At 40.1% G+C, this 18,319-nt stretch overlaps 1 protein-coding gene across 3 annotated transcripts in view; it reads right to left on the bottom strand.

Moving 5' to 3' along the window:
• Positions 1-18,319, bottom strand: part of LOC126210265 (uncharacterized) — a 153,194-nt gene that overhangs the window by 71,176 nt on the left and 63,699 nt on the right. For all 3 annotated transcript variants that reach the window (XM_049939458.1, XM_049939459.1, XM_049939460.1), the window contains 2 exons: positions 11,363-11,542; positions 3,353-3,462 (listed from right to left, as the gene is read on the bottom strand). In XM_049939458.1, coding sequence (XP_049795415.1) covers positions 3,353-3,462; positions 11,363-11,542 — 290 coding nt within the window. The remainder of the gene's footprint in view (positions 1-3,352; positions 3,463-11,362; positions 11,543-18,319) is intronic.

Genomic DNA, 18,319 nt, shown 5'->3' with positions numbered 1-18,319 from the left:
ACACTAGCTACGAAAAATGTAACATTAGGGAACTACTCCGAGTCTGGCCAAAATATAAAATGGTCCGATACCTCTGCTGCTGCCAAGAAAACTAATGGCAACAGGCAACTGATACTGAGGGAGTGCTCCAGACGAGCAAGTGGAAACTACCAGTGGAGCAATGCTGAGACTACTCGGTCTCTGTACCTTCACACTGTAAAGAAACTTGACGAAAAGAGCTGGTTCGGTTACACATGTTGTACACAGTACTTGAAGCCGTGGATCGCGCGATATTCATAGTACAGGACTTTATATTACAGAATTAATTTTTCTGGAAATATACTAATTCTTCACTTTGTCATCACTGTTAAACCGCAACAAACCATCCTGTGAATGTACAAACATTAAAACACCTTTAATTAAGATGTTAATTAAAACTTTTGTTCATTTAAGTCTTATATTTAAATGTCAAACAATGGAAAATCCAGGATGTCGTTATATTTAAATGTCGACTGTATGAACCAATGATCACTATCAATAATACTATTTATTTCACATTTAAATCTAAAGAAGTGGCAAAAAAGCAGAATATAAAATATACTTTGAAAAGTTTTCTAAATGTCACTTCGGTAATTGAGATATCGCACTATCATCATTGGACCTGCGTGTATTGCAGCTCTTTGTGTATCTACACGAAGAGTCACATGGTCCCATTCTATTGTGTGTTGGGGTGAAAGGTGGATGTATCGAGTTCTTTGTTCATTTGCACTGTTATTACCAAATGTGCATATGCCAAGTAACCGCTAGTAAGAGAAGAATAAGTTTAAGTTTAAAAACGCAGTTCGCATGTGAAACTATTTTTTTTGTGATTAGCATCATACTAGATGCTAACATCAGCACATTTTTGAAGCCAAGCAAAAATTAACATGCTCTTAGACAAACCAAAGCCAACATACCACATGGAGATGATCTTCTAGATTTGATCAGAAACAAGCTAAGTGAGCTGATTCCTTAATATGCAAATACAATTATTGTGGTCAACATTCTCATGTGCTACTATGTTTTGCATGAATGTATTTAACAAGCAAACTTGCTGTAATGGATAATGTTGAAATGTCATTAATCTTACTAGATGTCACTCATTAGTAGCAGACGAAATAACCACAAAGCAAAGAGACATAGTGAGAGTACCTATCTCAGCACTTACAGAACGTCCTGAATCCAACTGAAATATGGCTGACTGTTGTAGAACTGAAATTGCACAGATAATGTCACAATGGTAATGAAAAGTTTTAACAAATCTTTGTACCCACATGCAAAACATACACATGCGCATATTGCAAGTGTGCCTTCTAAGAACCAGAAGGTTGCTTTTCCCTGGCGATTATAAATACATTTCCAATATATTGTTGCAGTTTACTAGTAAAGCAAGTAAGAAACATTAACTTCTACTGGTTTATCTCAATTGATGCTCTATGCCAAAACTGCAATTTTATGTTCCTTACTGACAGAAAACTTCAAGCTTACTGGATTCAAGTATGTCTACTGATAAAACAACATGGAGCTGTCACAAGTCTGTGAAGCTGGTTCAGCATACACAGCAGCACTGTTTGTTTGTTTGCTTAGTTGTTTTCATATTTTCCCTAGTCTCTTTCTTTCTTTCACTTTAAATTTCATGTTAATAATTTTGTTTTTGAATTTCTCTCTTTCACATGCTTGTTTTAGGTCTTCTTCTATTTCACAAAACCAGTTGGTTTCTTTGATTGAGCTGTTGACCACATCAAAAAAACCCCTTTGTGAGTCCAGTGTTGTGCATTCTGTGTATGTGCCCAAAGAATGTTAATTGATGTTTTCTAATTATGTCTGTGAGTCTGTCTGAATGTTTGTATATGTCTTTTGTTGGCCTCTTCACGTATATACCATCTCTATGCACTGCGCCAAAAAATTTTCGAAGGATATTACATTCTATCTTTTCTGTCTCTGTGATGTCTGATGCTCCGATTATGGCCATTTCTGATGCATAAAACTTCTGTTAGTACATCTGTATTGTAGTGCTTGAGTTTCACCTATCTTGAGATACTTCTTTTATTATAGTGCATCCATGTGAGTTTGTACACTTTCTGAAGTTTTTTTATTCGTTCTGCATTGGCTGCCTTGTTTGATCCTCCTATTTCTTATTACTCTCCAAGATACTTAAATTTTTCCACTCTGTTCACCAATCCGTATTTTGTGTGCACGACTTCGGTATTGTTGTTCTTCCTTTCCATATACTGTGTTTTCTTGTATGATATCTGCAGCCCCGTTTTAGCAGAGATTTCATGTAAATATTCCACGTCTTCTTGTGCTTTTTCTCTGTTGTTGCTGAGCATTGCCAAGTCATCTGCAAATGCCAGGCATTTTATGATTGTCTTGTTTGCACGTGTTCTTCCTAACTGAATTCCTTTTACTTTTTCTTCCTACTGCTTGATAATTTTGTCCAGGAATATGTTGAATAGAAGTGGTGAGAGACCACCTCCTTGTCTGACCCCTGTATGTAGAGTTTATTTAACTATCATTAAACTATTATCTCACTTTCAGGGCTTCTCATATGCAGCCAATTTCCAGAGAATTATTAACATCCCATTTCTCGTAAGTACAGGTACAATGAGTTTCATATACATTTTGAGACGTCTTTTGAGACTCACTGAAACACGCCTATTATTCTCAGCAATTTGCTATCACTGCCAATAAATACCTTCAAACAGAATATCACACTCAATCACAGTCACTCTGTCAGTCGGGAATGCACAATTTTCACAAAATTTTGTCTATAATGAGAACAAAGGTGGCTCTTCCTGTTGACATTGGGCACAAAATGAAACACACTCGTGCAGTTTTTGTCTGGGTTCCTTTAACCTGAACACCAGATAAATAAAATTCAAAATTTCTCCACAAAACGAGAAACATCTTTCACAAGCTGCGACATCGTCGCAAAAAAACACAGTGACCCGTATATGTAATAAGTTTCCTTTAATTTACGTCTATAGTCACAATCTTTTCTGTTTAACAGATTACCGGTTTCGGTCTTTAATGACCATCATCAGATCTGTCTCATAAAAACAAAGTCCTAGTGTACGGCAGCCATAGTGGCATCATCAAATGTTAAATGCGGAATCAGCACCAGCATCGTCAAATACATATAAATCACATCACGTGCACGAGTCGTGTTGTCAGTAAAACTACTGTTTAAAACAAGCTGCCGTACAGTACCGAAACCGGTAGACATAAATGAAAGGAAACCTGAAAGAAACATCACCTGATGGCTTGTGTGGGACAGAAAAGAGAGAGAGAGAGAGAGAGAGAGAGAGAGAGAGAGAGGTGAAACAGTCCATACCTCCTGCTGTAGCAGAGCTGCCACTCACTGCTGGGGACCAGCCGGGTGTATAAGTGTAGGTAGTTCACTTTCATGGAAGACCACAGGTTAACCATGAGGAACAGCGAGTTCTGGAACAGACAAACATCTTCGTGACACAAAGAACGACAACTTCACACACATTACCTACCCTGTAGATATTGTACCACCACCTGAGTAAAGATATTCACAAATAAAAGTATGGTAAAACTCATTTTTACACCTTTCAGCAGATTAATCTAAAAAAACGTAAAATGCAGGGAAGTGTAAATTATAAGAAAGCATAGGATACAACAAGCGAAAATTAATTTTTGCCTGCTTAAAAATCTGAACAATTAATTGTTTTGTTTCTTTCTAACAGCAATTAGTTCTACTTGTCTCTCCACACTACACAAAACGTCAGTCACAAAGGCAGTTGCCAAATGCTGACATGTGCAAACACGCACACGGATTTCCCCTTCGTTCCAATCGTGTCCGATGATGTAAACAAAACATGGAAACGAAAGTCTTTCATGTTTGTGTTCTACTGTGAGACTTATTATTGATAATCATTACAAAATTACAATAAAAAAAAGGAAACATAATATCGGTCAAAACACTAAAATTGGCAGTCTTCATAAACAGAGAACAATGGGCACAAAATCTACAGATTGTTGTTCACAAGGTGGTCACTCAGCTCAGGGATGCCCAGGGTGAGAAAAAGGGTGGAAACTGTCTTTATGTTGTGGACCATTTCGAGGGGAGAGGTTTACGTCTGACATCAAATCGTACCAACCTAAGACTACATGTCTAGTACGGATCAGCATATTTCACATTGAAGTAACGTCTATTTGTGATGATGTTTGGTTTGTGGAGCACGCAACTGCATGGTCATCAGCACCCGTACAAAGTCCCAATTTTTACACAGTCCAATTTACCCAATCCAATCTGGCCACCGTCATGAATGATGATGATGATCATGAAATGATGAGGACAACACAAACACCCAGTCCCCGGGCAGAGAAAATGCGGACGACGACGACCTGTGAAAGCCCATTATAGAGACAGCTGTCTTCAAAAGTGGTGTTTATTTGTGTAAATGACTGTAAAAATAAATTAAAGCTGCTGTAATACAATATAGTGACCAGAAAGAAGGTTGCTACTACAGTCACTATCATCAGATCATGATTATCATTAAAGCAGTGACTCGGCATATTTTTCTACCCTTCCAAATACTGCACCCTATAATACAGGCACCAGTGACCCAACACGCTGACAACAAAAATCTTGCTTACTGTGCTAACGCTTCGTTACACAATCAATAACATTGCACATAGTCTCCATTTTCTGATTTGTTCCAAGGCTGACTGAGCAGGAATACGATGCACTTTTTACCGAAATCTGTATAAAAATCAATGTTAAAGGTCATGATAACATCAAGGAAAACTTAAAATGCACTGAATGTTGCAACACAGAATTGTTAATGACAAGAAACCATCACACTGAGAGAATAGGACTTCTGTTGGGATAGACAAAAATGAATGTAAAAACCAGGAAAATGTATAACACAGGAATATAACAATGGGGTTTTACTGTAGTATAAACTAGCCGCTGTTGCATCTACTGCGCACACAAAAGAAATATATAGAGAGAACTGTGTGATGCCTTAGATATATAGTTTCCGAATTAGCTTTTGAAATTTCTTAACTGTTCTCAGCCTCTTGAGAGGCACTGGAAAAAGTTCAGTTAGCTTAACTGAGCAACCTGTGTGAAAAAATATATTCATATTAATAAAAGAAAGAGGACTGTATTTTTTTACACATCACCAATAAAAATACATCAAGATAGAGATTGCAGTTATAAACTGATGTGCAAATTTGCTGGCTTTACCCACAATTGATTGAACTTGCTCATGAGAAGTAGTCTTGAGAGGAAGAAACATTATATACGCAAGAGGCAGACTGGGTGAAAACAACACTTTATGAAACATAATGCAACACAAATGATATGACAGCTTCGGCATCTGTGCATCAGTTGCAACGTAATCCTCTTCATAGAAGGCTTTCATTCACGTGTTCACCATAGTTACCAGAGTGTAAGATGGAGGCCAATCAAAATCATAAACTTTTATTGATGCAAGGGATCAGTTTACAAAGTTAACATTACACCTATTTTAAGTTTATATCATTCATTGAATGTCTACATTTTGATAATTCAAGAAGAAATAAACTAAACAAAAAGAAATTGCTTGCATCAATTTTGATCTTGACTGCCCTTTTTTTTATTTAGCCTGTTGTCTGTGGTATCACTATTTTTTAAACATCATCGTCACCATCCTAACAGAACAGCTGTGAAAGTTACTCCTCCATCGTCACAAGCATTTCGCTGTTTATTCTGAATATGTTGCAATATCTGTGGCTGTGATTACTGTGTGACCTGAGAACACAGTAGTTTTTTTCTGAGAACATAGAAGAGTTTGCCTCTTTACTGATGTGACAATGTTACAATGCCTCTTGCTTCCAAACATATCATTTGCCGGCCGCTGGCCGCTCTCTCATTGGTTGTGTAGTGTCAGCAGCTGACCCCCCCCCCCCCCCAATTGGTCTCATCATACCACATGGTGTGCATCATCAAAATTCCTGCACAAAGCATGTAAGTATGCCATTGGCACCGGTCTAATTTTGTGCCTCCTGCTGACACGTGTGCTACTGCTCAGTACTTCTCCAATTTTAAAGTCAATTCAATTCCAGGCACAAATGGATTCCAGTAAACTGCAGTTTAAAAATTGCAGATGTTCACAAAAAGCCAAAGTATGCAGTATACATTCCCATGGCTGGCTGCAAAACAAAATTTCTGCCTGTGCAACACTCCCCTTCCCCCACTCATCACAGTTCTCAGCCATACTGGGTCAATTTCCCCCCTCCAACTTTCCAAATAAAAGATTGCGATCACAATTCAGTCCAATTATCAAACTTCATACTGTCTCCACAATGGATCTTTCTGCTGTAATCTATTCTCACAACAACAATTAAAGTCAGTTTAATAGGATTTATTCCATTTGTTAGACATTTAATTGTGGATTAATTTTCCTTCTTGTCTCAAGTAAATGTCGTTATCTTGTTCTGAAGCTGATTAAAAGCTGGTAACAAAGTTTCTACAGCACTCCAACATGAGCAATCAAATTTTTCGTTTGCAACCCACTTCATAAATTATTAGTTTCTCGTAAAAAAATAAAAAAAATTATTTATGTTTTGAATCAAGTAAGGGTTTATGAAGAACAAGATTTTTGCCTTTGAATGTTACGTTTACTTAAAAGCAACATAAATATATGTATACAGTATCCATACATGTACGAGAACTTTTCTTGCAAACGTGTTCAAATACAACAAAAGTTTTGTAAGTTAATAGAATTTAATGTTATTTCCTCCTTTGTTTCACAAAACTGTCAATTTTCAAGAAGAGCGTTTACAGCGAGACAAGAACCCTCTCCCAATCCATCCTCAGTTCCGTATCGTGACACCTCAACCAACTACACTATGCTGAAACTCAGCTTTTAGTGACCTCATATTTTATGTTACATGTCTTCTAAAGGCTTTAATCACATTTTTATCAACCTTCAATGGGTCGCTACCTTAAAACGGGAAAAAAAAGAAAGGAAGAAAGAAAGAAAGAAAGAAAGGAGAGAGAGAGAGAGAGAGAGAGAGAGAGAGAGAGAGATATGTAAAGCAAAAATAAGTAAATACGAAAATACTTCATCCATCAATATGACTTTTCCCACCATTTTATTACAACAAATTGTACAAATAATGATCTGTTTAAGACATCCAATATGCTGGGAGGGGGTTTTTAGAAACATCGTATATCGATAAGATGTAATGTATAACACAAAACATACTGAATATGGGCTTCTACTAAACATGACAAATAAATATAGCTTCTCACTTTGTGCTTGCAACACGGGGCACATTTCACTTCCTACTCCTTCTACTTTACGCGGCACGTTGGCAACATATCGCAGAATGTATTTTGTGCTCACAAGTCAAAATGATCCCTTGAAAAAAAAAAAAAAAAAAAAAAAAAAAAAAAAAAAAAAAAAAAAAAAAAAAGCAAGCAGGAACGGACATCACAAAACTCCTAGAGCGCTACGTCTATGTCAGCTAACTCTCCCGCGTGCCAATGGCTTTACTGTTCATGTTTCACCTCCATACAAGGCTACACTGTAGATAAATAGCTACAGGAAAAGATTTACTAAATATTTAAATTATATTCGAAGTAAACAAATTTCAATTTTTCAAAAATACTTTTCTTGCCAATGCAACATTGCACTTTACTTTCTTCTTATTTCACCATCTTAGTTAGCCCATTGTCCAAATAGAAAAACTCATCTACTACTCCCAGTGTCTCAATGCCCTAATATGATTTCTTCGGCATAATCCGATTTAATTAAAATAATTTCCATTATGCTCCTTTTAGCTCTATCAACATTTGTCCTTTTTGAATCACTGCCCACTGCATTCAAATTACCTCCCAACTCCTTTGTAGTCTTTTATAGTACCATCGGCAACCCTCAAAGTTATTTGTTTTGTAAATGAAAACCACCTTTTCTTGCTGCACTGTCCTTTTTTTAACTGTAAGGCATCTTCAATAGGACGTACGATACAGTTATGATTACCAAACAGTTCACACTGCAATTTCATGTAAATAAGTAATTACTTATATCTAAAAACAAAGATGATGTGACTTACTGAACGAAAGCGCTGGCAGGTCGATAGACACACAAACAAACACAAACACACACACAAAATTCAAGCTTTCGCAACAAACTGTTGCCTCATCAGGAAAGAGGGAAGGAGAGGGAAAGACGAAAGGATGTGGGTTTTAAGGGAGAGGGTAAGGAGTCATTCCAATCCCGGGAGCGGAAAGACTTACCTTAGGGGGAAAAAAGGACGGGTATACACTTGCACACACACACATATCCATCCACACATATACACACCCAAGCAGACATCTCACAAGCAGATGTCTGCTTGGGTGTGTATATGTGTGGATGGATATGTGTGTGTGTGTGCACGAGTGTATATCTGCTTGGGTGTGTATATGTGTGGATGGATATGTGTGTGTGTGCGAGTGTATACCCGTCCTTTTTTCCCCCTAAGGTAAGTCTTTCCGCTCCCGGGATTGGAATGACTCCTTACCCTCTCCCTTAAAACCCACATCCTTTCGTCTTTCCCTCTCCTTCCCTCTTTCCTGATGAGGCAACAGTTTGTTGCGAAAGCTTGAATTTTGTGTGTGTGTTTGTGTTTGTTTGTGTGTCTATCGACCTGCCAGCGCTTTCGTTCGGTAAGTCACATCATCTTTGTTTTTAGATATATTTTTCCCACGTGGAATGTTTCCCTCTATTATATTAAGTAATTACTTACAGATATTTAAAAGCACAGGTTTCGAACAAATACCTATAACTGGTGGCAAAGCAGTAACAGTGCAACTTCTGGACCAGATGAGAGGAAACGCAGAAACCAACAAACTGTAAGTAATTACATATTTACAAAAAAACCTGATGTGAACTGACTGATAATCTAAAAGTATGATACCGCTGAAGATGCCTTAGAGTTAAAAAAAAAAAAAAGGGGGGGGGGCGAAAGACATCTGGGAGAAATAAATTATAGTGCAGCAAGAGAAGGCGGTTTTTATTTACAAAATACACAGAAGAGGATGGCCACACAAACTCAATTATTATTTCTACTCCTCAAAATTTAATCCCCTTTTTAAATCTTTCCGCAATTCCTTTACAGCTCATTTGACATACAAAACGAACAACATCACAGATAACCTACAACCTTGCCTGACTCCCTTCTTGACTGGCTTTCTTTTCATGCCACTGAATACTTATATAACCGCAGTTTGATTTCTGTGTAAGCTGTAGGTAGCCTTTACCTCCCCATGTTTTATTCCCAATACCTTCAGAATCTCTAGTTTATTGCAGCTGACATTGTTGGAAGTTTCCTCTAAATCTACAAATGCTACAAACTTAAGTTTTATTATCTTTAACATATCTTTTATGGTAAGTTTCTGAGTTGCAGAAGTACAGTCGATTACAAAAAGAATGATTTGATTTTGGACAGTAATAATTACAAAACATGGCATGTGCTAGCCAGGAAATGGGTGTAGTTTGAATGTATCTGGCTTTGCGTTTCAAAAAACTGCTATTAGATGTCAGTCAACGTATCTCCCAAGTTTGCAGTCAGAAGTAACATGACATATGCTCAACAGAAGGTGTTGTGTGTGTTGCAGTTTGGAAAGGGAGAGTCAGCCATTTCGATCTAGCACGCTTTTTGTGGGTGTTTTATCAATACTCTATCTGCAGCCAAAACATTTGTCGTGGGTATCACTTATTTGAAGAAAGAGGCTGCTAATGCAAAGGTAAGAGTCCAGGTCAACCTCACAATTTTCTTGATATGGTGGAAAGAATTCCACGAACGTTTGAGATGAGTCCAAGTCTACTCGCTGTGCAAGTGGAGTACTAGCAATGCTTCGTATGACTGTCTGGTGAGTGTCACGGTGTTGTTTGGTCTACAAACTACACAGACTACAATTAGTGCAAGCTCTTCAGACTGCTGATAAAAGGAAACATGTTGACTTCAGCAATGTTCTGTTCGAGGACACTGAAGATAATACATTTTTACCACGGTTAACTTCCAGTGCTGAAACAATATTTTATGTTGGCGGTAAAGTAAACTGACGTAACGTGCACATATGAGGACTACAGAATTCTCATGACATTACTGAGCATGAAAGAGACTCACTGAAAGTGAACATTTTTTGTGCCATTTCTTGTAAAGTCTATTTTGAAGAAAACACAGTGACTGGAACAAGCTATCTTCATATGCTGCAGAACTGGCTTTTTCTCCAAACTTCAGGAGGGCTCCAACGACTTCATTTTCAAATAGGAAACAGCAATGTACATCAGTGTTTCAATGAGACTCTGCCTCAATGCTGGATAGATTTCATGGGACCTGGAGACACTGCCCTGCATTGTTGACCTCCAAGAACAACAGAATAACAGCCAAAATAACTTCTGTAAAAGCAGATAAACTGTGGAAGGTTTATGACAAATTTAGCTATCAACTAGATGTTGCCCATGCTGCTGCTGGTGGAGTATTTGCAATAGCTAGGGATAAGCAAATGTCGTAGAAATGATAACACAAGAAATAATGTGAAATTAGCAGCGTTTCTGTGAGATGTTGCAAAATTTGTAATTTTGCCGTAAATAAATATTTTAAATCTGAGGATATCAGTTCACTACTATTCGTAACTGACAGTTATTGATAGCTAAAACTGCATTTTGACTTGCAGTCTCCTGAAGGCTGAGGTTCATGTATAACCTTAAAATGACAGTTACTGCATAACGAACTTCTTTGTGATGACAAACATAGCACTGAATCAGGCAGAAAACATTGGAGGCAGGGGGGTGGGGAGATATAAATATAAAAAAAAAAAAAAAAAACACCAAATTGTGCAAAAAACAACACCAAATTGTGCAAAAAAAAAACACCAAACTTTATAGAAAACAGCAAATTGATAAATGCAATACACAACTGCCAAAAAAAATTAATCAGCAAAAACCACACCAAACTGGCAAAACTACACCAAACTGGCAAAACTACACCAAATTTGTAAAAACACCGAATTTGGAAAAAAAATACACCAAATTTTGGTGAAAAACAACCGAAACTGGCAAAAATAGCAACAAATCTGGAAAAAATCTGAATCTGGCAATAAATAAATAAATAAACCAAATTTGCCAAAAAATAACACTGAATTTGGGCAAACAATAAAATGAGTTTTTCCTGTCCCTAGTAACAGCACGGTTAAAGCTTTTGTATTTCACAACTTAACCCATGTTTGTAGTATGTCTTTATCAATCACCATGGAGTTTTGAAATCAGATCACCCTGTAAAGCGAATGAAGGAGACTACAGACATTCCCGAGAGCAGAAGCAGAGGTGAGACTCACGAGTGCGGGCACACGACCCTGCGGCGAGACGTCCAGCAGCACGCCGCGGTGTGCCACAGCGGGGCGGTCACGCACCAACACTGGCGGCAGCTGCCCCTCGGGACCCGCGAGCCGCAGCAGCTGCACGAACGTGCCCAGAGCGTAGTGCAGGCCCGCCAGCCCGCCTGCCCACACCTGCACCTGTGCACAGAGCAGACATTCACAGTACTGTACCTTCCACACATACGGAGACACAAACCTGGGGTGAACTTTAACTGTAAAGTTTTTCACTACAAAAGAACCATTCAATTTTACAAGGGTATATCCTACACGTCATATATGAACAACCTCCGGACACTTCTTACAGTTATTTTTACAGGGTGTATGTGCACACAAGGGAAAAAAAAAGTTCCCAGTTAAAAATACACTTTCTCTCAGATGAAAATACACTTCCCCCCCCCCCCCCCACATGCAAGAACACTATATTCCTGATGAAAGTGCATTTTTTCCTTGTTATGTGACAATATACTTTTCCCTTGGAGCTATAAAACTTACCAGTCCTTTTAGTGGTGACGGGCTGGTATAGAATTTCTTGGTACTTTAGGACACAAAAGCCAGCAATAAAATAATTGTTTTGGAAAGATCTTTGTTGTGTGGCGACATTTATACAGCATATTTTTGCATTGCAGAGGTATACACATGAATTCCATCAAATACAGCACTGTAGTTTATGAAACACCGAACTCAAGATTGCTTTCCGAGGGTGTGATTAAGCAAGATCCTAAGTATACAGCTTAAATTGCAGCAGCTGAATACTTCTGGCAAGCACGATTAAAAATTCAGTGCTTTCGACCAAATATTTTGTGGGTTATCTGGCTGATGTTTCATCGAGCGATTCAATTTTCCCATAGAAAAGCCAGTTACAAGTGAAACTGCTTGATAACTCATTTTGAAACTCTTTTTAAAGGATGATTACACTTTTTGCAAAGTTATTGCATAATTTGTAATCTATGAAACAACTAATATAAACATGAAAAAGTAACCTAGAGGCTTTTTTTACAATGGCAGAAAAATTTTAATGAATGTCGTAAATGGCTGGACTTCTGAGTCCAAAATTTTTCTATGTAGCAGGTCCTGTGGGTCCTCAGTGATAAGTTTTGAATGAGAGTACAACGGTACATGATTCAAGAAATTTATCACACATTCTCAGAATTAAAATAATTCATCTTGCAAAAAAACGAAATTTACTTTGAAAATAACACTTCTCAAATCTCAATTTGCAATATTTTCCCACGTCCTGTTAGACATGTAGACAGTTGTAATGTCACACTCATCGATTGCAGTTTGTTGTTACGAAGTATTGCACAATCTTTGTCATAAAGCTTTTGACACATTTTGGTGTCAGCAGCCACTTGTGTTTTATTGTTGTAAATGGTGCATTTTCTTTGCAATTAAAGTTTCATTCTGGTGTTATTCTCTTGTGTACATTTTACTGCTGCAGTATTAATCTGCAATAGTGGGCTAAAGTAAAATTCTGTTTTAGAATATTAATTCTTACCAGTCATAATTACATGAAATCTAAAACAATGGAAAATTTGTGGAATTCTAAAAAATTCCTGGTTTTTTCCAGGATGAAAAAATTCCCGAATTTCTCGAGGCGTATACATCCTGGTTCAGGATTTAAGATTTCCTTCTTTCCATGAGTGTTCCTCATTCCTTACACAGGATGACAGTCTAACACATTACATGCTTTTGGGGGCACATTCGATGTTACCATATTCACTACAGTAGCTGTGCAGATCGAGTGACCTCGGAGGCTGACAGTGTGGGGCATGACATCAGTACTCTTCTTTGGGTCGAGCTTCTGTTGAGGCAGCTTGCTGTTAAAATGTCACACCATGTTCCACATTCCAGTAAAGGACAAGTCAGTGTACAGTAGGCACTTACACTGAGGACACACCAATGTTTGAAACTGAACAGTTTTGAACAGCTCAAGGTGTAAAGATGTTATTTTATTAATCATTTCAGAACTTGGCAAAAGTTCAAAGATAAGGTCTGCCTTTTATGCAAAACCCTTTTTTTCATTTCATCGATTACATCCAGTTCGAAGGACAAATCCCAAATTATTGGTGGTGCTGCAACAGAAAATAAACAAACAACAGGTCTAATTCTTTTGCTGACACAATCTTTCAATTCCCCAAATGAGGGGCTCATGTGTAAAATGTGGCAAGTGATATTTTAGTGTTTTGGAGTTGTTAGACGTGAAGTTTTACAACAAAATATAATTGTACATTTACACTATTCCACTGTTTCATTATATTTTCAATTAAATATTTGCACATTAAAGAATCCATTTGTAAAGCTACAAAACAGAAATAATTTTTTTAATTAGAAGAAAGGAACAATGCATGAGACACTGACACAAATTATATGGTAGATACTATGTCGTTCACGGTTGTAAGACATACATAACAGATTATTCGTGGTATTAAAAATGTCCTTTTTCCAGAGAAAAACTTGACATTAAAAAATTGGTGGCTAATAATTTAAGGCAACATATTAACAAGACAATACAATGACATAAAATTTACTACATTTAAGACCTGAAAACACTAATACTGGTATTTAAATTTCACTTTGACTACTCTCGTCATTTGCTTTGGATTTAACGGCTGCTGTTAATCCCTCATCATAAGCATGATGAACTTCCGATATGCACTGGAAACAAGAAAGAACATACTTCAATTTGCTTGCCTCAATGGGCTGTTGACCTCTGCACAGAATTGGAAGAGAGCATTTGAAGCCTTCTGTTGTGACTCGCCGATCTTTCAAAGTGCCACCGCACAGTTATGCACATCCTATACATGCGGCGCTGTCTGCCAGCCATGCAGCAGCCACGCCACCTAAGCGGCCAGACAGCCAGCGGCCGCTAGACTTGGACTCAGTGCTGATTTGACTGTTACTGTGTACACGTCTTACCTTGTCTACTTTCTCTGTGACTTACACGTGTTGTGTCGTTTTTGAAATATACGAGTTCAACTTGACGTTATAACAATTGGCGACGAGGATGGGATTTTTCCTCTTCATCGTTGACTCACAGGTTTCCATGGCTACTTTAGAGCAACTATTGCAAGGTCTCATTGAACAGCAAACGCTTCTCACATTGGCAATTCGCGATTTTGATGTGGCATCAAATGCGGGGCGTTTCTCGTCGTTGTCTATACCTCCTTTTCCTCCTTACGACGAGATGGCGGAAGACTGGTCTGATTATGAAAAACGTCTTCGACAGCACTTCTTGGCATTTCATGTCATGGACTAACAAACATGTAAGTCTCTGTTCCTTTCATGGATTTCACCTCAAATGTATTGGTTGTTGTCGCAATTGGCTCCTTTCAAAGATCCTGCATCTTTGTCCTTTGTTGACATGTGCTCACTTCTGTCCATATATTTTCAAAAGCATACGCATGTGGTAGCCTCTCGTGTTGCCTTTTATCACTGTCAAAAACAACCGCATCAATCTTATCGCACTTGGGCTGCTGAACTTCACGGCCTCAGTAGAAAGTGTCAATTTGTTACTGAAGTTCACAAAGAATCCTACACCGATTCCATGGTACGGGATGCTATTATCCAGTTGGTGCCTGACAAAGAAGTTAGGCAACGTGCCCTTCAGTTGGCAAATCCGACTCTAGATGAAGTCCTATCCATCGCGCAGTCGTTTGAAATTTCTCGCGCCGCTGGAGCGCAAATAGAGGTGTGGGGTGACGGCGGGGAAATAAAACCTCTGTGCGCTGTTGACGACGCGTGCGGCGTGTCCCCGCCGGCCGGCGTGGCCGCAGTACGTTCCCAAGTGCAGCCTCGGCCTAACCGTAAACAAACCTCTAAGAAACTGCAGCAAAACCCCCGGTAACTTCCTTCATGTCCGTGGTGTTTTACGAAACATTCATGGGAGGATTGTCCCCAACGTTGGGCCGTGTGTCAAAATTGCAAAAAGAAGGGTCATGTGTGATCCGTTTGCAAATCTGACCGCATACATGGTGTTCATGAACATGACACTGATTCTGTGTTGTCTGTCAATTGTACTTCTTCCCTTTCAGGGAAGTTATTCCTCACTGTCCAAATACTTGGTCAAGATGTTCGCATGCAGATGGATACTGGTTCTGCTGCCACTATCATCAATTCTCAGACGTATCTTCCATTGGGTTCTCCAACCCTATCACCTGTCACTAGGCAATTACAGACGTACAATAAACAGAAGATTTCTCTCTTGGGACAATTTGATGCTGAGGTATCTTACAAATCCGTCGTTCGCACTGTTCCCATATTTCTGGTCGACCATAGTAACACAAAGAATCTTTTTGGTTTCGATGCCTTTTGCGTTTTTTGGCTCTCCATAGATGACTTTGTCAATATCGTCTCTGATGCCATTCCTTATGCTCAATTGGATTCCTTGTCGACGACATTTTCGTCCCTTTTTTCTCCTGGGTTAGGCCGTGCAAATGATTTTGAAGCTCATATCACACTCAAACCCACTGCTCGGCCTAAGTTTTTTCGGGCTCGGCCCATTCCTGTGGCCCTTCGCCATCGGGTCAAACGGGAGCTGGATCGTCTCACTGCTGGGGTCTTGCTTCCTGTCTCTTCAAGTGAGTGGTCCTCTCCTGTCATTGTCGTTGCTAAGCCTAAAGGTGATATTCGTCTCTGTGGCGATTTCAAAGCCACTGTAAATGCTCAATGCCTCATCGACACTTACCCTATGCCCAGACCTGAAGAATTGTTCACTAAACTAGCTGGAGGCCAGTATTTTTCTAAACTTGACATGTCAGAAGCTTATCATCAACTTCCTCTCGACGCTGCTTCCCGGCTGTTCCTGTTACTTAACATGCCTTTCGGCCTCTATCAATACCAACGATTGACATTTGGGGTTGCCAGCGCCCCTGCTCCCTTTCAGCGCTTCTTGGAACAATTATTGCTCCCTGTCCCTGGGTGTATAAATTACATGGACGACATTGTTGTCACTGGCTCCACCACTGAAGAACATCTTCAGAATCTCCGCCAACTTTTTCATGTCTTACAGACTGCCAGTCTTAAGTGCATCCTTCAGAAATCAAATTTTTTTCAGGTATCTATCACGTATTTGGGGTTTCAAATCTCTCGGGATGGTATTCGTCCGCTTCAGCAAACTGTCGCTGCGATCGATGCCCTTCCTCATCCTACATCTGTTAAGGAGCTGCAGGCCTTCTTGGGGAAAATAGCATACTATCACAGGTTTTTACCGTCTGCTGCTTCAGTGGCTCAGTCGTTGCATCGCCTGTTGCATAAAAACGTGCCTTTTCACTGGTCCGCGTCATGAGATGCGGCTTTCCATAAATTGAAGTCTATGCTGAAACAGGCCCTGTGCCTGGCTACTTATCGACCTGACCAACATCTTGTTCTTGCCACGGACCCCTCTCAATACGGGTTCCGGTGCAGTCCTTGCGCACTGTTTTTCTGACGGCTCTGAATGACCCATTGCTTATGCCTCCAAAACGCTCAAGGATGCCCAACAAAAGTATTCTCAAATTGAAAAATAAGCTTTGGCCATTATTTATGCTCTTCATAAGTTTGGTGTTTTTCTCTATGGATCCAAATTTCATCTTGCTACGGATCACAAACCACTTGTTTCCTTGTTTCATCCATCAACGTCGTTTCCCGACAAAGCTGCACATCGCCTCCTGCGTTGGGCTCTTTACTTGTCTCGTTTCAATTATGAGATTCATTTCCGGCCGACGGATCAACATGTGAATGTTGATGCACTGTCGCCTTCCCATGGGTCCTGAGCTGGCATTCGATAGGGATGAACTTTTGTGTTTCCACCTGGATGTTGCCGAGCAGCGGATTGTGGATGGGTTCCCCATCACCGGCTACTACGTGTTCTGACCCTACCCTCTCCCGGATTTTATGCTGTATTCAGAAGGGTTGGCCAGATCGTCCGTCCGCTAAGACTTCTGATCCGTTGCAGAACTATTATGCTTTGCATTACCGCCTCACGGCTAGGGATGGTGTTATCCTCCTTTCCACCGAAAATGCTTCGCCGCGTGTGGTGGTACCTGCGTCTTTGCGTGCTTCGGTCTTGCGCCTCCTTCACCAATGGCACTGGGGTGTCTCTCGCACAAAATCTCTGGCGCGCCATGATGTGTACTGGCCCGGCATTGACTCTGAAATCGCACACATGGTCGCTGCCTGCGGCCCTTGTGCGTCACTGGCCGCCGCCCCGAAGTCATCTTTGTCACCGTGGCCTTCGCCTGAGAAGCCCTGGGAGCGTATTCATGCCGACTTCGCGGGACCTTTATTAGGTGCTTATTGGCTACACATAACTGACGCCTACTCTGACTTTCCTTTCATTGTCCGTTGCACATCGCCTACCACCGTGGCAACCACAAATGCTCTAGGTTGCATTTTCTCTTTGGAAGGCCTTCCATCTACTCTTGTTACTGATAATGGTCCGCAATTTGCCTCTTCCGAATTTGCAGATTTTTGTGCCCGTCACGGCGTCATGCACGTCACGGCCCCGCCGTTCCATCCACAGTCAAATGGTGAGGCTGAACGACTGGTCCGCACATTTAAGTCTCAGATGAGGAAACTCCTGACCTCTTCTGCTGGTGATGATGCGCTTCTCCAATTTCTGGCTTCTTACCATTTCACCCCCATGGGCGACCACAGCCCGGCTGAGCTCTTACATGGCCAACAGCCCCGCACACTACTTCATCTTCTGCGGCCTTCTACCTCACGACCGCGGGTGCCTTCGCTTGGCCGGTTCACCGCCGGCAACCTTGTATGGGTACGGGGATAGGCAGGCAGCGAAAATGGAGTCCTGGCCGCATCTTATGACACCGTGGCCGGCGCCTGTATGAAATCCAGATGGACACGGGTGTTGCAGTGCGTCATTCGGACCAGCTTCGGCCTCGTGTGCCGGCAACGCCTGTTCCGAATGCCGCTACACCA

This window comes from Schistocerca nitens, chromosome 10, assembly GCF_023898315.1.
Source record: "Schistocerca nitens isolate TAMUIC-IGC-003100 chromosome 10, iqSchNite1.1, whole genome shotgun sequence".
In the NCBI taxonomy this organism is placed as follows: domain Eukaryota; kingdom Metazoa; phylum Arthropoda; class Insecta; order Orthoptera; family Acrididae; genus Schistocerca; species Schistocerca nitens.
This window is presented reverse-complemented; position numbering and strand designations above follow the sequence as displayed.